This window comes from Petromyzon marinus, chromosome 26 (genome assembly GCF_048934315.1).
Source record: "Petromyzon marinus isolate PM22_M1 ecotype Great Lakes invasive population chromosome 26, UKy_Petmar_22M1.pri1.0, whole genome shotgun sequence".
Classification (NCBI taxonomy): Eukaryota; Metazoa; Chordata; class Hyperoartia; order Petromyzontiformes; family Petromyzontidae; genus Petromyzon; species Petromyzon marinus.
The window spans coordinates 12,885,671-12,907,141 of record NC_133692.1 but is presented as its reverse complement, the minus strand read 5'-3'; the positions used below and the strand labels follow the sequence as shown (position 1 = coordinate 12,907,141).

General features: G+C 47.2%; 1 protein-coding gene across 8 annotated transcripts in view; it reads right to left on the bottom strand.

The window, feature by feature from the left end:
* Positions 1–12,795: 12,795 nt before the first annotated feature.
* Positions 12,796–21,471, bottom strand: part of LOC116946282 (uncharacterized) — a 57,798-nt gene continuing 49,122 nt past the window's right edge. For 7 of the 8 annotated variants that reach the window (XM_076069949.1, XM_076069948.1, XM_032961332.2 and 4 more), the window contains one exon: positions 12,796–19,365. In XM_076069949.1, the coding sequence (XP_075926064.1) occupies positions 19,115–19,365 (251 nt within the window). In that variant the 3' untranslated portion in view covers positions 12,796–19,114. The remainder of the gene's footprint in view (positions 19,366–21,471) is intronic. The other variant, XR_004403457.2, reaches the window with a different exon arrangement.

The following is a 21,471-nucleotide window of genomic DNA, read 5'->3' as shown; positions in this document are numbered from 1 at the left end:
CCATGTTTGACGGTGGGGATGTGTTCTTGGGGTCATAGGCAGCATTCCTCCTCCAAACACGGCGAGTTGAGTTGATGCCAAAGAGCTCCATTTTGGTCTCATCTGACCACAACACTTTCACCCAGTTGTCCTCTGAATCATTCAGATGTTCATTGGCAAACTTAAGACGGGCATCTATATGTGATTTCTTGAGCAGGGGGACCTTGCGGGCGCTGCAGGATTTCAGGCCTTCACGGCGAGTGTGTTACCAATTGTTTTCTTGGTGACTATGGTCCCAGCTGCCTTGGGGTCATTGACAAGATCCTCCCGTGTAGTTCTCGGCTGATTCCTCACCGTTCTCATGATCATTGCAACTCCACGAGGTGAGATCTCGCATGGAGCTTTAGGCCGAGGGAGATTGACAGTTCTTTTGTGTTTCTTCCATTTGCGAATAATCGCACCAACTGTTGTCACCTCACCAAGCAGCTTGGCAATGGGTAGCCCATTCCAGCCTTGTGTAGGTCTACAATCTTGTCCCTGACATACTTGGAGAGCTCTTTGGTCTTGGCCTTGGTGGAGAGTTTGGAATCTGATTGATTGATTGCTTCTGTGGACAGGTGTCTTTTATACAGGTAACAAGCTGAGATTAGGAAAACTCCCTTTAAAGAGTGTGCTCCTAATCTCAGCTCGTTACCTGTATAAGAGACACCTGGGAGCCAGAAATCTTTGTGATTGAGAGGGGGTCAAATACTTATTTCCCTCATAAAAATGCAAATCAATTTATAGCATTTTTGACATGCGTTTTTCTGGATTTTGTTGTTATGCTGTCTCTCACTGTTCAAATAAACCTACCATTAAAATGATAGACTGATCATTTATTTGTCAGTGGGCAAACGTACAAAATCAGCAGGGGATCAAATACTTTTTTCCCTCACTGTATATAGCACTGTGGGCCTTACCTGGTAAAATAAAACAGTTTATTTTGATTGGCTCGAATTCATATTGAACTTATTTTGCACCATACGTAGCCAACCGTGCTAATCGGATGTGTGAAGGAAGGACAACGAACTAAACGCAAAAAGCAGCCCATCTTGGTTCTTTCGGTAAAGTCACGTAGAAGGGAAATCATAAAATAATAAAAATAAAACTATAAAATTCTCACGACGTTTCGGCCACAACGCAAGTAGCCTTCCTCAGGTGAAGAAACAGAACTGTCGGGAAGTTAGCACTCCAATGAACACTGCTAAGCTTGGCAGCGTCTTTTAAGCTGGGTGGGAGGAGCAGAGCACCTTGACAAAGGAGTTTACATATCAACAGAAGAATTTAGCATTGAAGTAGCTGTGTTAATGTGTTAGATTAGCAGGATGTTAAAGTTAGAAATTAGCATGTAACTGGGGGATTAGCACGTACACCAAGCTCTCAAGGCTAATGGTTACTCCGACTACACAATCCGCAAAGCCATCACTCCAACCATGAAGAAGGATCCTCTTGAGGAGCCATTCAAAACCATCACCTTACCCTCATTGCGGTGTGTCACAAAAAAGATCTCTAAAATCCTGAATAAACACTATCCAGGTCCGATTCAACACAGTACATAAAATCCGTGATCTGGTCCCGTCTGTTAAAGATGTGGTTCCAGACATACAGTACCCGGGCATCTACAAACTAAGTTGCCTCTGTGGTAGCAGTTACATTGGAGAAACAAAACGACATATCTCGGACCATATCCATGAACATAAAGCAGAATTGAAACACGGTAGGACGAACACCTCAGCCGTGGCAGATCACTGTTATAATTCAGTAGGCTCACATGACATTGACTTCTCCAAGACGGAGGTTCTCTGCAAGCCATCCGATTACCATGAGAGATTCGTTCATGAGGCCATCCACATATACAAACACAGAGACAATTTCAACTGGAGAAGATTGATTCTGGCTTAGCAACCATTGGAAAGACGTGATAAACCATTTCGGTTCTTGATTGATTGTATATTACGGTGACTTTCAGACCGCAGTCCATTCGCTGGCACTGCCTCTTAGTACCTTTCACACGATGGTCAATGGTATGGTTTATAGCATATTGTATAATAATAAATAATATAACAGTGCAATGTTTAACATTCATAAGGCAATCTATAGTATCGTAATTGTATAGTGAATATACAGCAGTGTGGTATACAGTAGGGTTGGTAGAATAATACATAGTGTAATATTACAAGTCTAATATTTTTATAGTCTAAAGTATAGGGTAGTCTATAGTAATGCATTGTATAATTCAATGGTGGGGTTTGTCTATGGCAGTGTATATCGTCGTGTAATGTAGAAAAAGTTTAGTTGGGGACATCAACATAATGCATAATGTTAGAGCTTACATTGGGCTGTGTATACGATATTATACAATGTAGTTTAGATTGGAAGGTATAATATTGTAATGTATAGTAGTCTAGTTTATAGCATAGTTGTAACGCAACACAGGACAGAGCAGCGCATCGTGGCTGTTTCTCTCTCCCCCCTCCTCCGTTCTGAGCATAGATGGACTCGTCCATCTGAACAAAGCTCGTCGCTTTCCGTGGTGCTAACGTTGAAAAGAAAAAAGAAACCGCCACTTTTTTCGACAGAATTGTAATGTATAATGACTTATTGTTCGTAGCTCAGCTGATTGGAGAGTATATTGAGTTTATTGATAACATTGATGTAGTTTATATTTTAGTTTTTTATCAGTTTACTATATGGTATTCATTATATAGTGTAGTGTATACCCAGTTAATTTATGTTAATAGCTCAACTTATTGAAGAATATATTGAGTACATTGATTATATTGATGTAGTTTATAATTAGTTCTTTCACATCAGTTTATTGTATGATAGTTGGGTAGTTGCAGTTCTTTAGCGTCAATATACTAAATGCCTCTGTTGATATGTAAACTCTGACTTTAACACAGCTACTTCCGTGACCAGTTACATGCTAATCCCTCACACTAACATGCTAATCCCCCAGTTACATGCTAATTTCTGACTTTAACATCCTGCTAATCTAACACATTCACACAGCTACTTCAATGCTAAATTCTTCTGTTGATATGTAAACTCCTTTGTCAAGGCGCTCTGCTCCTCCCACCCAGCTTAAAAGACACTGCCAAGCTTAGCAGTGTTCATTGGAGCGCTGTCTTCCCGACAGTTCTGTTTCTTCACCTGAGGAAGGCTACTTGTGTTGTGGCCGAAACGTCGTGAGAATTTTATTTTATGTTTTATTTTTATTATTTCCCTCCTAAGTGACTTTACCCAAAGAACCAAGAAGATGAATCCCTGCAGTCACGAAAGCTTTAAATCGAAACAAAAAGCAGTTTCAAACAAATGAGTTTTCAATCTTGATTTAAAAGTACGTAGCTCCCAGTGGCTTCCTGATAGCGGAAGAGTGTTCCAGAAGGCTCAGGAACGCCAGTTACATGCTAATCCCTCACACTAACATCATGCTAATCCCCCAGTTACATGCTAATTTCTGACTTTAACATCCTGCTAATCTAACACATTAACACAGCTACTTCAATGCTAAATTCTTCTGTTGATATGTAAACTCCTTTGTCAAGGCGCTCTGCCCCTCCCACCTAGCTTAAAAGACACTGCCAAGCTTAGCAGTGTTCATTGGAGCGCTGTCTTCCCGACAGTTCTGTTTCTTCACCTGAGCAAGGCTACTTGTGTTATGGCCGAAACATCGTGAGAATTTAATGTTATGTTTTATTATTTTATTATTTCCCTTCTACGTGACTTTACCCAAAGAACCAAGAAGATTAATCCCTGCAGTCACGAAAGCTTTAAATCGAAACAAAAAGCAGTTTCAAACAAATTAGTTTTCAATCTTGATTTAAAAGTACGTAGCTCCCAGTGGCTTCCTGATAGCGGAAGAGTGTTCCAGAAGGCTCAGGAACGCCAGTTGAAAAGCAACTTGCTGTTTTATAGGCAGACGAGATTTTGGGGGAGTTTGCGATTAGCGTTTCATACAGCCACCGCTGATGATACCCAGATTATGGTTACACATGCACCACGTCAATTTGAAAATTCAGGGGTGCCTCGCATCACACGCCGCACGCATTACCTGAAAAAAGACACCCATTTTCCTCGCGTCTCGGATGAGCGTGGTTAGCTCCTTACGGAGCGAATGAAGTTCAACATACATTTCCAATTGACAATATGGGGGGGTGCGTTACTGAAGAAAAAATTCAGTTTCATTATTTCATGCCTGGATTTACAAAATTCGAATAAATGTGTAGTGAGTTCAACTGAGTCGCAGATGCACTTCTTGGAAGCAACACATTTATTATACCAACACTCGCGGTTAACAAGATAACCTATGGTGGTGGACCACCAGGCTAACTGTGCTATTTACTCTGTCACTAGCTACAACGGACCGGAACCCATCCTGGGTCCGGGTCCACGTGTTGGTGACTCTTCAGGACGTAGAACGTAGACTTCTTCAGGATGTAACAGCAACGCCGAACCCTGGTACTCTGGGGGACCCGGCTTATATCCTCCCTAGTCGTGGCTGGCTCCGCCCTTGGCCACGACCACCTCGATTCCTCTAGCAGGATCTCGTCCCGACATGTGACCACCCCTAGCCCCCCCCACTTGGGGCCCCTGTGTAGACTTTACCAGTCACGTGTCCTCCGGGGTCAACCAGAGTGCCATGGCCTATTGTATCCCTATTCCCTGGCCGACACTCTCACACCCCATCCTGTAGGGGTTGGCACTGCACGCCATTTGTGGTGCCACTCAGTGCTATGACTCAGCGCTCACCGAGCCCCTCTAGGGCTGGTACTGCACCCACACATACGGGGTGTCCGCGCAATATATACACTATCCACAAATGAACAGTAACAGACGGGGAAAAGGGTGGAATTACAGAACAACAAAGCAAGGGAAGAGAGTGAGTAGAAAAAAAACAATTCAGTAAAACACGAACGCTCGGAATCCCCTCCATCACCAACATCTCCCACCCTCACCGTGTAATAACACCCGCAAGCACAATAAAGGCTAGGTTCAGCCAATTACCGATACGGCGTGCCAAGTGCGACAGCCAACTGACGGTGTGGGAGTGTGTGTGCATGGGGATGAGCTCGCTCCTCCTGGAGGTCACGGGGGAAATATGCAAATGTCCCGTTGAACCCGGCTCCTCACGAAGAGCAGTCGGCCGGGTGGATGGGTTCTCCTCTCCCGAATCCAGTAGAGATGGTGCAGGCGGCTCGGGGGATGTTAGACGCGCAGCACCTGAGGACGGGATCACATGACAGCTCAGCTCGCCGGACACGTCTGACACTCGGCCCCTGCGGTGTGGAGATAGAACGAACTCACGCAGAGCGATAAAGGGCTTGAGGCGTGACGGATGTACAAACCAACTCTGCCGACCCAAGAAAATCTGAATACACTGGTTGAATGACCGGAATCATATCAACCGGCCCCCTTCAGGGTTTGAACAATTTGGGCAACGTTCCCACTGGAACCTGTGGACATTGCAACCAGGCTCTATCCCCTGGCACACACTCATGTGCGGAAGTACGTGAAGCCCTCAGCTGCTCATTCGCCAATTGGCGCAAATTGGAATTTTCCCTGGAAGCCTCCCGCGCCTCGGAAAGCTTCTGAAGCGTAAAGCACATGGAATCAGAAATTTTCGATTTAGCCTTGTTTGGCGCGGCTCGTAACTGAACATTAATTGGGTGTCGTGTTCTCTCCCGTACATTAAAAAGAATGGTGAGTAGCCGGTGGATGTGTGAGGAGCCATTCTATATGTCGCCAGGACTCTGGAAATATGCAAATCCCAGTAAAGTTGTGACTCGCTAACCTGATGGCTCAACATCGAGGTCAGAGTCCTGTGCAGTCGCTCGGCCATGCCATCCGTCTGCGGGTGGTACGGTGATGTGCGTACAATCTTTGTTCCAAACAAATCGCACACTTCGCGCAGTAATTTGGAATAAAAAATGTTGCCCTGATTGGTCAAAAGATGTTTGGGAGCACCCTTGTCCATTACATAGCCATTGAGGAATGCATCAGTGATCGTCGCCGCCAACTCATTGGGGAGCGGCCAGGCCACCGGCCATAGTGAAAAATACTCAACTCCCACTAGCAAGTGCTTGTGGTGTAGTGGGGAATAGACCAAGGATGTCCAGAGCAACCAGTTCATTTATGCGGGACACCTGAATCAATTTAAAGGGTGGACAACAGGGTGTCGACGGCAGTTTATGCCGTGCTCACTGTAAACACCCTTTCAACAAATTAGTGACATCTTCCGCCATACCAGGCCATAAGAAGTCCAGATTAAGTCTGGCCAACGTCTTATGCACCCCCAGGTGCAACAGTCGCTCGTGTACTGCCCAAATGACCTTACCCCGCAGGGCAGTGGGCACCACAATGTTATAACGGCACAACCCTCCGTCCCAAAGACCGAGGCAACTCCCCGTCGATTTCCACCCCCATCAGCCTCCCTCACACGGCGTTGCAATTTAAGCAGGGAAGCGTCTTCAACCTGAAGGCGGCCCCATTCTTTGAGGTCCAGTCCAATGACGGCGTCACACGCCACCGGACCCTAGGCCGCCTCAGAGGTTCCAACTTTGGCCGACGTCGCAAGGGGAGGAGGCGGGTGCTCGGTTGATGGCTTACAGCATCCTGAGCCCGAAAAACACGCGCACCCGTCGCTCGTTGGTAATCGCGATAGGACATCTGCGTTCGTGTGACGGGAGCCTTTGCGGTAAGTAACATTAAAGGAATAGTCCTGGAGAACTTGCAGCCAACGTGAAAGTTGGCCAGATGGCTGTTCATTACGCAGAACGTACTGTAGCGCTGCATGGTCCGAGCGCACCTCAAAGTGTCTACAATACACATAGGGGTGATACTGTTGCACGAAAAATAATAGCTAACAGTTCCCGCCATGTGACACAGTACTGTTGTTTAGCCGGAGATAGCACTCTGCCTCCAAATGTGACGACACTCTCGACGCCATTGACAACTTGAGACAGAACAGCTCCAATTCCGGTGTTACTAGCATCTGTATCAAGGACAAACGGCAACGGGGAGGGGCGTTCACCAAGCCATCCCGGAGCCCAACAAATGCGGCCTCCTCCTCCTCCCCCCAATGGAATTTTTGACCCTTTACCGTCAAGGCGTGGAGAGGTTTAGCGATGGTAGTGAATCTGGCCACAAAACGGCGGTAATAGGACGCAAATCCTATGAAACCGCGTATCTCCCCTACTAATGTGGGGGTCGGCCAAGTATGAACACACGCGGTTTTGTCCGGGTCAGTCTCAATACACGATTTGCTGACTATGTGGCCAAGATACCGAACTGATTTTTGAAGGTGACACTTCTGCGGTTTAAACTTTAGGTTGGCAGCACGCATTTTATGAAAGACAGCGTGTAATCGTTCGGGGTGTTCGTCAAACGTACGCCTGAAAATGATAACATCGTCGAGATATATCAAGCACGAGTCCCACTGGAGACCAATTAGAACTAGTTCCATCAATTGCGGGAATGCAGCTGGCACAGAATGAAGGCCCATCGGAAGCCGATTGAATTTGAAAAGGCCTTGTGGTGTACGAAAGGCTGTTTTAGGCTTAGAGACGTCATCCAGTGGTATGCATCAGCAACAGATATCTTATTAAGCTTACGGAAGTCAACATAAAAGTGCAAGCTACCATCCTGCTTTTCCTAAGGACAATAGGGGCTCCCCACGGGCTGGTGGACAGTGAAATAATATCCGCGGCTAACATTTCGTCAACCGCCAGCCGTACGTGTTCCTTTTCTGTAGGGTTCAGCCGGTAGGGATTCTGCCAGATAGGAGCAGCGTCAACCATATCGATGTGAGGACTCAAAAGCGTAGTGCGGCCGATGTCCAATTTGCCTTTGCTGAAGACATGGGCATTGGGGTGGTTTAGTCCCAGAGGGTCGTTGGCATTGAGAGGGTTGTGGCGTATGGCAGCCGCGTGTTGTCCCCCGCAACGCTACTGCGTCACGCGTAGGGAGCTGCTAGCTATTGTCCATTTTATGCAGCAGTACAGGCCCTACTTGTATGGGAGGCGGTTTGTTGTCCGCACGGACAATGCCGCCTTAAAGTACTCCTTGCGGATTGATCAACCTTCGGGTCAACTGTCCCGCTGGCTCGAAGTCTTGCAGGAATACTCTTTCGAGGTCATTCACAGGAAGGGCGCGCAGCACGGCAACGCAGACGTCTTGTCGCGGTTGCCTCTTGGGGGTGGTTGCGCATGCGCATCGGGCGCCAGTCGCTGCAGGCCCGTTGCTGAGAACGCGCCCAAATTGGCGGCTGCAGCCAACACAATGCCCCCAATGTGGCGCCACTGCCGGCGGACTATGGGCTGGGTCTTACACCCGATTAATGGTCCCGGCTGCAGATGGAGGACGCCTCTCTGCTTAAGCTGCGACGCCACGTTAAACCGGCTAACCAAAGGGCCTCTCCAGCGAGGGCTCTGTTGTTGACCCTTCAGTACGGCCTCCTCATGTGGTGGGGCACAGAATCCCAGAGGGATTGTGTTGTCGTGCCCACGGTCCTCCGTGGGACGCTTACCTGGGTTATTCACGGTAAAGTGATGCACTTGGGGTTTCGGAAGATGTTGCTCACTATTAAACGTGACTACTATTGGCCGGGTATGGAGATGACGTGGCACTTTTTGTAAAAGATTGCCAGGACTGTGCCCGTCGTAAGCCATCAGTTCGGCAGGATCTGCCCCCGCTGCAATCCATCCAGGACAAACAGGTCAACAAGTTGGTGGCTCTCGACATCCTGGGCCCCTTCCTGGTTTCAAAAAGGGGCCATAAATATCTCCTGGTCGGGGTTGGGTACCTCACCCGTTGGCCTATGGCGTGGGCCTTGCCGGATCAGTCGGCCGCGTCCATAGCCGATGCCTTTGTGCATGGCTATGTGTTGGACAAGGGAGCCCCCGAGCAACTCTTGACTGACCAGGGCCGAAATATTTCCTCCAGGTTGCTCAAGGAGGTCTGCCACCTCCTGGGCTTGGGGAAAATTAGGACGTCGCCCTACCACCCTCAAACTGATGGGATGGTAGAGCGATTGCATCGAGCCCTTATATCTATGTTATGCCACCAGGTGGATGTGTCCCAGTCCGATTGGGACCTGCACGTCCCAGGGATCCTTGCGGCGTACAGGTTGGCACCTCATGCCTCCACGGAATTCTCCCCTTTTTTATGTACGGGAGGGAACCACCGATGCACGTCCAATTGGGCTTGGGCTCATCCGGTAAAAGATCCGCGATAACTGCCCCCATGCGGGTTGCGCTCGACAGGTTGTGGGACGCACACAAGGCCGCGGCAAGTAATTCGGCTAGCCGGCAAGTGGCAAATGAGGGGCTGACGGTGCACCGGGGGTCCGGAACTCCGTGGGAGGTTGGTGATAAGGCCGGGCTGCATTGCCCGCAGATGCCCCTGGGGACGTCCTGTAAATTATATCGGCCATGGCAGGGTCCAGTGGAGGTGGTAGAGGTCTGGAGACCGCAGTGTGTGTGCATCCAATTCGGCCGGCGCCGTTGGATTGTGCACCCCTCTCGGTTGAAGAGGTATGTGCCTTGTTCCGCTGAATAATCCTCAATCCCGGAGCGGCGGGTGTCTGATGTGTCCGACGAGCCGGGTCGTGGGTGTTGTGAGGCGGTGCGTCAGGGTGCTTCTTCTCCTCCACCAGCAGGATCGCAGCACCTAGTTCCCGAGGAACTGCCTGCACCCCTGCCCAGGGGGAGCGGTCTCGCCGGACCGAAATGCTACCGCTCAACCAGGTTTCGAGGAGGCGGACCAGCCTCAGGGACAAGGTCCAGGAGCGGGTTGTTCCGTTGAGCACCCTTCCTGCATCATCCACACGACGGGTCATGGATTAAGGGGGCCTCTGCACGGGCCATCCGGTCCCTTTGCTTGGTTCCCTTGTGATTATCCTACCTTCTTGTGCTCGGTGTTATTGTTCCTCTTGTTGTGTTGTTGGCTGCTTGTCGTAGGGGTCGTCCGAAACATTTTTTTCCCCACTTCTTTGACATCACGTTGGCAACCGGGATGGCTGATTTTTCTTCACGGGGGGGGGGGAGGGTGATGTAGAGGAGTACCACGAGGACCCAACGAGGGGCGAGCACGCGAAGAGAGACGGAAAAGGAGGAGCCGGAGAGAGGGGAGAGAGCAGAAGGCGAGAAGGGAGAGAGGGGGATTTTGGAGGAGAGACAACTGAAAGGAGCGGGAGAAAAGAGAGGGGGGGCTGGGAGTGGAGATGGAGCGGGGTAGCTTCGGGAGAGAGGGAGGAAGGAGGAAGACATGAACGGGAGGTAGAGAAGTGTGGAGAGAGGAAGAAAGAATAAACAGCAAGCACCCCGGAGCAGAGACCTGGTCTCTGTGTGATTCTAAATACCCGGGGTGTCCAGGAGGAAGATTCTACACAAATGTAATACTTAATATTAACATTACAAAAATAGGTAACGAGTTTAATAACAAACCATGATTACGATTAAAAAGATTACTACTTACCAGGATGACAATGAGTAACTTCAGGGCTCCTTGAACACTTCTGTGGGCTGCTTCTACTCAGAACTACGGTGGTAATGTAGTGACGTAAATGGAGTCACTATGGTGTTTAGCGCCAGCTACTGTCACAAGAGTGGAACTGTACGTTTTGAGCCTCTCTCTGGCACTAGAATAGGTATGGCATGCAAGCAGGCCCTATGGGGTATAGTTCTGGTGGGGGTCAAAGAAAGGCAGTCTGGGTAAACCCGAGAGGGCATGTGACCGCCAAAAGGGGGCTTGAGGGGCACGTGATGCTCGGTCGAAGGCGGAGCGAGGCCACGCTCGGGAGCATACAGGGGAATGGAACCCGTCGGTGCTACGTCTCTCTTTGATCCTCGGTCCTCGGTCTTCGGTCTTTACGCTCGGCATCGTGGGTCAGGCAGTGTGTTACTGATTGACCCGGTTATGTAGTTACCCCGTTATGGTCTAGTTACCCCGTTGTGATTCAGTTAACCAGTGTACGTTTATGTAGTTACCCTGTTGGGGTGTGAGAATAAACGTGTTGCCTCCAAGTGCAAGTGTGTGCCCCCGTAGAACCCACTACAGTAGTACCCAGGCCACGACGCTGGGCGCTGCCATTGTGGCGACCGTTTGTGTTATGGTCGAAACGTCGTGAGAATTTTTATTGTTTTATATATATTTTATTATTTTATTGTTTCCCTTCAACGTGACTTTACCGAAAGAGCTAAGAATATGAATTACTGCAGTCACGAAAGCTTTAAATCAAAATTTAACACATGTTTTATTTAGAAATGTAAATTTTCATGATAACTTTTTTTCTCGAGTGCGATAATTGTGAAACGCATGGCGTACGCATGAAGTGTGTCTCTAAAAGGTGAATAGCATAACTGTGAACTCGCGCTATGAGAGGGAGGCAAGCGCCTTACGCGAGGGATGGCCTGTACAGCCAACGTATCCGGCCTTCATTTATCTTGCTGAAGAGATGTTAACTACCTTGCCTGGTATACAGGAGGTAGCGAGTTTGATGGCGACGCCGACGCCTGCTGCTGTATATTTTGCGAGTTTGCGTGTTCTCCCCGTGGTTGTGTGGATTTTTCTCTGGGTCTTCCCTCCACAGGTAGAAATGTGCGTTTCAGAGTATTTGGCTATCCACATGATCCACTTTGTTGCGCCATCATTTGTGATAGCCAGGGGTCGCTATATAACTCAGTGGGTCCTTAACTGGTAAAATAAAAAAGTGTTCATGGTTTAAAGCCAAAGTGAGAGGTGGAGTGGATGTGGTGTGCCGGGTCTGAACATCATTTCCGAGTCGCAGCTCTATCTGGCTGCAATGAAGCCTTGCTTGGTGCGTGTGTAGTGATATGGAATAGGAAACTACGCTATGTAGCGCTGGCTGCTGGCAAAAAGCTCGGCTACCATGGTAACCCTGTCGGCCAGAGGTGAGGGGGTCGGCGGGAGGAAGGGATGTGGGGAGGGGACGGAGGGGGCACGGGAGAAGCCCGGGAACCTTCTAGGGGATTCTAGAAGGGGGGCGTGGCCAAGGGGGAGCGAGGCTGTGCTGGGGGGGATGTAAGGGGGACCCCGGAGAGGACTCAGGGCCGTTGTTGGAGTGGACCCCTGGAGCCCGTCAAGTCCCATCAAGTCAAGCCCCGTCAAGTCTCGTCAAGTCTTCGTCATCGACAACATCGTCTTACCCTCGTCTCAGCGTTGTGGGTCAGGCAGCCCGTTGCTGTCCTGACCTTACTATAGTATTCTCAGTGTCTGTGAAGGCTATAAATAGAGTGCCTCCTGATATAGTGTCTCTCTCGCCTGTCACTACACGTGTACCGAGGCAGTTCCTGAATGCAGACGAGGAATTCGGTGCGCGAGAGCAGGTTGGAGTCTTTTTGGCAGACATCTCTTATCTACTGCTGGACGATCGCCCCATCGTGTTATTGCCATGCCCGATTACTGACTGTCAAATGACTTATCTACAAAGCCTTAAGGTGAAGCACCAATAGTAAACGTGATACGCAGACACCTCCGATTAGCACGGTTGGCTACGTACGGTGCGACAGAAGTTCAATATATCAACATCTATAAGCCGCTAAAACTCAGGTCTGATTACGTATACGTTCAGCACAGAAAAACAAGTCGTGGCAATTGCTACGCTATAAAACCACACTATCTACGGTTTAACGCGGTCTGTGAACGGCATCATTGTTTACCGTCAATTTATTTCCGTTTCATAGCATTTAGTTTACAATGGTGACACCTGCGCTCGAGCAAAGGTTTTTTTCATCATTTCATAGACCAGGTCACTCCTTTTTATTCAAGCATTTGTTTTATTAATTTATAACCAACAACATTTCTTGCCTATAAAGTAGCACAGCTTCAAAGGTACTTGATTGAAGGTTACACAAACCTTTTGGGATAAACCGGCATAAACACAACGTAAACACATCGTACGTGCACAGGCACAGTCTCACACAGCCGATCAACTCAAATGTATCGCTCCGATGATTACAATGAACGAAGTGCAGGGTGATCCATTTATTGTATCGATCACAGAGAGACGATGGGCTGAGTCAACCCCCAACCAGGATTTGGTTGGCGAGATGAAATCCCTCGCCTGTTACACAGGTCGTAGGTTCGATCCTGACCCAACGCTTGTATATTTGGAGTTTGCATGTGTCTCTCTCCCCCGTGGTCAGGACTTTTCTCCGCGTTTATGAGGATTTAAGCTGCGATAAAGTTCCAAATAAGCCACTTCGTAGAGATATAATTTGCGGCCAGGTCGTTTTATAGCTCGAATGGGCCTTATACCTGGTACAATAAAACACATGATTTAGATTAGTTTCATTTGATAGACCGACAACACCCCGACCGAGTGCCCCATTCTGGTCTGCCAGTTCCGATGAAACCCCAGATTGCTCAACACATTCTTACCCGCCCAAAACGGCCACCGTTCACTGCAGGAAAGCGACCTTGCTCCGCCGGAGGAGCCCTTCACGCGCGACATCGATCCCGACAGCGATACCAGCACACGGCGTTCGCGTTCAATACCATCCACGCCTCGCTCCCCGTGCAGCAACGTGCGACTGGGTTACAAGAGGAGGTTGCGCTGGATGAACCACCCCCACCACCCTCCCCACCACCCCCCCCACTCCCCCCACAATGGAACACATTGGGGTTTGGCCCATCTTCCATTAGCTGCGACGCACGCACGCGTGTACAATTGTCTGTTAATGGTTATCGGATTTCGCGTCGCATAATTTGGATCGAAACGCATTTGAACGAAGCTGCTGCCCCCCACACATTTGGAACCTGCCCCGTTTCGTCTCTTGGCATATCTCCGTATGTGTATGTCCTCATTTAAACTATCCATGAGTTTCTTTCGGGTTCGATCGCGTAAATATAAACGCGTTGTTTAACTCGCCACCACCCGACACAGCGAATTAATGAGGTTACGAAAATAAAACGTAGAAATTGTTGTGGGGTTACTCTCCAACACACAACCGGTGTGCTGTACTAGTAGCGAATTGGCATGTTTTGTTTACGTGACAAACCATACTAATTGGCCGTGTCGGGTGGTGGCGGGTTTAACGACACATCTATAGTTACGCGATCTAATCCAAAAAAACTATCTTATGGATAATGTTGGTCGCGAAAGCCTCATATGTGTCAAAACAAATCACACTGGCTAGGTTGGACAAGTGCACCAGGTGAGTTGTAAAACAATAACGTCCACTGTATTGAGATCGGAGCTTCGCATTCAAATGCCGTTTTCTTAATTAAAAAAAATATCCCTATTATTTTCGTGGGGGGGAGGGGTATCTATAAACGGATCACCCTGTGTTTCAAACTTCAAATGTACAACGAAGCAGATCCTGCCATCAAAACTGATGCATTCACCAAACCAGATGCATTAACCTAGGTTTACCCGAGTTCATAGCGGCCCTGAGAATGATTGTTAAAGGGCGCTTTATAAATGTAAAATATTATTCATTCACGTCGCATGCATGGGTCAATGTACAGTTTGAAAGGGTTTCTTTAGTTGTATTATAAGCGGTTCGCAAACTATTTGGCATTCCATCAGGTGGCACTACACCGCGTTGTTAAACCGCTCTCCTGAGTCCCGAATTATCAATACGATAGGGTCCCTCGGTTAACGATGTTAATGGGTTCCACGAAAGACCCGTCGTTAATTGAAATGATCGTGAATCGAATGTAGGAAATGCACATTTAGAGGGCTTCATTTCTTCCGAGACGATCAGAAGTTGCCCTTTTTTCCCACCCTAAAAATATACTTTGTAATATTGAAACACGCAATTTTAATTAATAAACGTTATAAGAACATGTTAAGTATTAAAGAGAGCTTTTTTCTATAAACGCACACCAAACATTGAAAAGCCAGCAGTTGCTCCCAAAACGCTCATCGTCGCCGATTGGCTGAGGTCTGCTGCCGAGCCCACTTTAGGAGCGCTCCAATTGGCCGAAATTGGCGGGGCCACGTGACACCGTAAAACAAAAACGTTAATCGAAAATGTTCCGTTAATAGAAACAATGGGGAGAGGCGGATCTTTAATGAAAATCTCGTTAATCGATTGGCATCGTAAACCGAAGGGGCTACTGTACAAACGACGACCTTGGATGCTATCAAACGGGCTCAACGTATACCTCAAAATGCCCACGAAGAGACCGCTGCAGGTACAATATTGCAAGCGTTTCCTAGCACCATACCAACACCGCAAGTCAGGGTACAAGCGGCCCCCCCGCTGGGCTCAAAGAACGGCTACAAAATGCAAGGTCAGAACATTTGGGGGGGGGGGGGGCAATTAAAATATTAATCGCCTTCATAGTTTTCTGTAATTCAATAAATGGCTCCCGTTGATGACATGCGAGATAGTGGCTCTCTCTGGTCGATGTAGTGCAATGACTGGCGTTCCGTGTTATCGTGCTAAAACGAGTCTCGGCATGGACATTACCGGCCCAAGTGTTGTTGGTTGATATCCCGTCAAACTGAAGTAACTTCCGAATGCCGTACTATTGTACGTTTCCCTTAAACAAAAAAACTTTGGCAATTTTTTTACATTAGTGATATTTTTTTATGTAAAGCATTCGCTGGCTTTGGACGAAATGATTACACATCTGTCAACCCATACGGTTCACGCTGTATTCTTGTACGCAGGGAAAATTCGTTTTCAGGTCAATACGGCGTACAGCCGTTTTCAATACGGGAAACAACAAAATCATGTCTGTGTTTCTCCCTTGTGATGGGACTTTATAGGATGAACGTTGAGATTTATAAGGGCACGGCGTGACCAATAAGGTCTGAATCGGTCTGTAATAAGGTAGGCAACTGATAAGGGATTGACATCTGTAGGATGATGGGCACAGGTCAAGTGCACCTCCAAATGATAACTGAAAAACAAATCATGGTGAGAACATGCAAACGTGAACAATAATTTAACAAAAATTGTTAAATTATTTTCCTATTTTGACACAAAAGCATTGGGCGAAAATTGCCGTGAGCAGTTGGACTGCAGTTTTACGTTTAAGACGACACAATACCGCAAAGGATGCAGTGCCACTTGATTTTAGGCGATCACCGATCAAAACTACTCATTTAAAAGCATATACAAGTCAGTATTTTTTTTTACAATCTAACTTTGTTTTACTTTGGTCCTATTATAAATACATTCTATCTCAATGGACTGTTTACGTTTAACATGCAGGCCTTCGCAATCAATGGTTCACGATCGATGTTTGGGTTAGACTGCTTAAGGATGTTTGCCGTACATCCTCCTTCACCTGACGCGGCCAATTCATAATAAAGTTGTCGCACGTAAACGAACGTGCAAACTTATTACTGCTTGAGCATGGCGGTGTGTGAGCGAACAATCCACAACATTTAACTTGGTACAAGGTTTCGCTGCCAGTTACAACCAGCATCATCTGAACACATTCAGGATTGCTGGCAATTGCCCGCCGCTTGTTCACGTAATTTAATAAATTCGCTGTCGGGTAGAGGGTTTACAACACACATTTTCCCTTGAGAGCTGCTTTTTGTTGTGTTGTTTGTTGTCCCTCCCCCGCACCTCCGATTAGCACGGTTGGCTACGTACGGTGCGAAAGAAGTTCAACAGACACGTATCTACACGGTCTAACCCAAAAATCAAATATGGATTGTATACGACAAACTAATTGTACGCAATTGATAATTATGTGAAGTTGATTATGACACGCCAAGCGGTCTCCTCGATTTAAGTCGGATCGCAATGCTATCTCCACAAGGTCCTGGCTCGTCGGAACGCAACGGGTGGAGGGAGGGGGATTTCAAGAGTTTCTCTCAGACCTCCGTGATCCACCAACCCCTGCCTGGCAGGTTTGCGTCCAACGAGTGGCCTCGCTCTGCCGCCACGGCACCTCCACCCCACGTGGCCACGGGAGTTGAGCGATCGCGAGGCGTTTGCTCACTGCTGGGGACGTGCAAAAATGTGTAATGTCCCACGTGATTCATTCATATTAAAACTGCCATCAACGTTCATTGACGAGAACTTCAAATTAAAAACCAATGACTCAAATACAATGCAGTAGGTAATGTGCATGTCGGTGGCTGAGCCAGCGGGTGTAAATGAAACATTCCTATGGTTCAGACTACTCTATAAAATCAGGCTAAATACACTAAGCAATATATTAAATATATCCTTTGATTACATCTTAAAAAGTTGCAGTCCTTTGACCTTATTTTTGTATGCGTACGGTGCTGTTTGAATTGCATACTTGAAGGTGCGTTCAGCTCAGTGATGCTACCCGTCTTCCTCCAAGATGCACATTAACTCGTATGTATGTGTAGTACAGGGTGCGTCAAACTTTTGTTTAACACTTCTGAGAATTTGCAACAATACCACAATAAAAGTGCTTCCGGGCTCTGGAGACCACCTGGAGAAGATTCCAGGTATGCGTTGACAATGATGGCGAACAAATGGAGACTGACTTTTTGAAGCTATTAACATACATTTGTGATAACTTTACAGTGTATTGTCCGTTCTTTATTCCATTAAAAACGATAGCCCCATATAAGTGTAATTTTTTTTGAAGCACCCTGTACATTGAGGAAAAAAAAAGATATTTTCCTGCGACAGTAAACTGCGTGAAATCATAGCCAGGATATAAAAGAGCACACAACCTATAATTTAAATACACGATCGTTTGCCTAAATTAACACCTTCCGAGAGCACCGAATTCTCGGCACCTGCATTGGCAGCGGTTTCCCATCACGTAGAGTGCTGTGCACTTGGCATTCTACAGAGAACATCTGACGGACAGCCACTTTACCGAAGGCGCCAAAAGCGCTCGAGACTCTACCGCGTGCAGCGTTACCGCGAGATCGGGGGGGGGGGGGGGTCTATGTCCCGAAAGATGGTTTTCTTTGTTTGCCTTCACGAAAGGATTATTGCGAAGCCATATATCGTGGTCACACATTGTGTATACGCACATTTCCGGTTGATAAAAAGCAGGCATCATGCTCTCCATGCATCACTGGCGAACCGGCTGAGGAGCAGCAAGGGGCGAGGTGCAGCCTCGCGTTAAAAATACCAGACCAGCTACAAAGACGACGACCTCAATTTAAACGAGTGTTGAATTGTAAAAGATGCACGATAAATATATAACGTTCTATGTAGAAATGACTTCCACTTGTGAAGGCATGCAGGGTCTTTACATGCCAAACATTACATGACTGACCGAGCGTTTGGCAAAAAATGGGAAATATTACTGAGCACACGAGTCTCTCATCTGTTATTTACAGTTTTTCGACAACTGAAAAAGTTTGGTTGGAGTGCGTAAAGCGTCGTCATTTCAGAAATTGCGGGTGAAAAACTTTAACCCGGTAGATTTGTTATTCTGCAAGGACAATGTATGCTAATCTTGGAAACTAACCTTGGAATGGGGACTGACATTCGTTTGGGACGTTGGAGATCGTCAAAAAGAACGCTCAAATTTTCTATTTCCTAACGGTGCATCGCGCACACCACGGCTACAAAGCACGAAACAAGCCAACGGCTCTCTCGCCGCCCACACGAACGTTGGCGTTTTAACGGCAGCGTGTCCAGGCGGATGCCAGCGTGTCCCCGACGGCACCGAGCTACAGTGCCACGCAAGCTTCGCGGGCGAGAGACTGCCGCGCGTGGGGTCTCTCGTGCCACTCGTTCTGATTCCGCTATAATTTGGCACTCACTAAATTGTAAATGCTGTGGGTTCACTCTTCAACACACCGGGTGTGCTTGAATAGTAACAAATCAGCACGTTTTGTTTACGTGACAAACGTTACCAATTGGCCGTATCGGGGGCGGTGGCGGTGTTTAACGACAAGGATCTAACACAAACAAAAAACCCTCTTGTGGATAAGTGCTGCACGTTTGATCCCAACTTCAGTCCATTCAGCGTTTTTATATTAAATACGAACATTTCCGTAAAATCACGCATTGCAAGTTTTCACATTGAACCACGTTTGTTTACATTCCAAAAGGCGACGTCTTGTTTCGTACACCGGCCGTTTAAAAAAGGAAAAAAATGGTTTTTAGTTTTATTTCAATCCCGACGTTGAATCCGTGCCTGTGCCTTAGCCTGGCGCGTGCGCTCAGGCCTGGTCGCAATACAGCTGTGAAGCGAGGTACACCAGGTGGGCGTTGGCCTCCCCCGTCGCTATGGTCACAGATGCCTGCCCTCCTCCGCCGCCGTCTGTGACGATCACCTCCGTGGGAAGGTGGGACGTTGTCATGGCAACCAATTGCTCTATGGGTAGAATATCGGCCTCGGATTTCGGTTCTGTTTTCAGGTATGCTGTGGAAGAGTCCTCCATGTCGGTCTTCTTATGGGAAATTTTTTCACCTGTGGACAAAAAAAAATCGAATCAGATCTGCATATGTATATACATACGGTTTAACATGTAGGCTTTCACGACCAATATTATCCATAATAGTTTTTTGGGTTAGATCGCGTTAATATGTGTCGTTACACCCGCCACAGCCAATTTGTAAGGTTTGTCACGTAAATAAAACGTGCCAATTAGTTACTAGTACAGCACACCGATGTGTTGGAGAGTAAACCCACTACAACATTTACAATTCGAGTACCATAACGTTTCGCCAGTAATTACAACAGTTTCTTCAGGTGACAGCCAAATCTGGTTGTCACCTGAAGGCTACGTTGGGTTGTGACTGGTTTAATGACACATTTATATTTACGCAATCTAACCCAAAAAAAACCCCTCTATTATGGATATCTACACATGTTGTACTTTTCCGCACCGTACATAGCCAACCGTGCTAATTGGAGGTGTGGCAAAAAGACAACAAACTAAACACAAAAAGCACTTGTATAGAAATATTTTTTCAATCGAGATTATTTAAAAGTACACACAGCTCCTGTGGCTTCCTCATATCGAAAGAGCATTCCAGAAGGCCGCAGAAGTGCATCTGAAAGCGCGCGATGCGGTAACTGTCTTTGTTCGATGGTTAGCCAAAAGCCGCTGTGAGGCTGACCGGAGTTTGCTTGATGGTTTATGCAATAAACATCACCTGAAAGTGTGATCTGTATGATAGCGGTGTGGGTCCTGTGATTACAGTAAATAATTTCCTTTGAAGTTGTGATTATTTTGATGCTAGTTTACCTTGCTAAAGGCACCACGGTGGTGAGATGTTAACTAGCTCCCCTGGTGTACAACTTTCAGATGCGCATCTGTGGCCGTCTGGAACGCTTTTGCTTACAATATTCGGCTCACTGGAGCGATGCACTTTTAAATCAACATCTAGATTGACAAACTAATTTCTTTACAACTACTCTTTGTGTTTAGTTTGTTGTCCTTCAATTCGCATGGTTGCATACGTAGAGTGCGAAATAAGTTCAACATACATACAGTGAGGGAAAAAAGTATTTGATCCCCTGCTGATTTTGTACGTTTGCCCACTGACAAAGAAATGACCACTATCATTTTAATGGTAGGTTTATTTGAACAGTGAGAGACAGAATAACAACAACAAAATGCAGAAAAACGCATGTCAAAAATGTTATAAATTGATTTGCATTTTAATGAGGGAAATAAGTATTTGATCCCCTCTCAATCAAAAAGATTTCTGGCTCCCAGGTGTCTTTTATACAGATAACGAGCTGAGATTAGGAGCACACTCTTAAAGGGAGTGCTCCTAATCTCAGCTTGTTACCTGTATAAAAGACACCTGTCCACAGAAGCAATCAATCAATCAGATTACAAACTCTCCACCATGGCCAAGATCAAAGAGCGCTCCAAGGATGTCAGGGACAAGATTGTAGACCTACACAAGGCTGGAATGGGGTACAAGACCATTTCCAAGCAGCTTGGTGAGAAGGTGACAACAGTTGGTGCAATTATTCGTAATTGGAAGAAACACAAACAAACTGTCAATCTCCCTCGGCCTGGGGCTCCATGCAAGATCTCACCTCATGGAGTTGCAATGATCATGAGAACGATGAGGAATCAGCCCAGAACTACACGGGAGAATCTTGTCAATGATCTCAAGGCAGCTGGGACCATAGTCACCAAGAAAACAATTGGTAACACACTACGCCGTGAAGGACTGAAATCCTGCAGTGCCCGCAAGGTCCCCCTGCTCAAGAAAGCACATACATGCCCGTCTGAAGTTTGCCAATGAACATCTGAATGATTCAGAGGACAACTGGGTGAAAATGTTGTGGTCAAATGAGACCAAAATGGAGCTCTTTGGCATCAATTCAACTCACCGTGTTTGGAGGAGGAGGAGGAATGCTGCCTATGACCCCAAGAACACCATCCACACCGTCAAACATGGAGGTGGAAACATTATGCTTTGGGGGTGTTTTTCTGCTAAGGGGACAGGACAACTTCACCGCATCAAAGGGACGATGGACGGGGCCATGTGTCGTCAAATCTTGGGTGAGAACCTCCTTCCCTCAGCCAGGGCATTGAAAATGGGTCGTGGA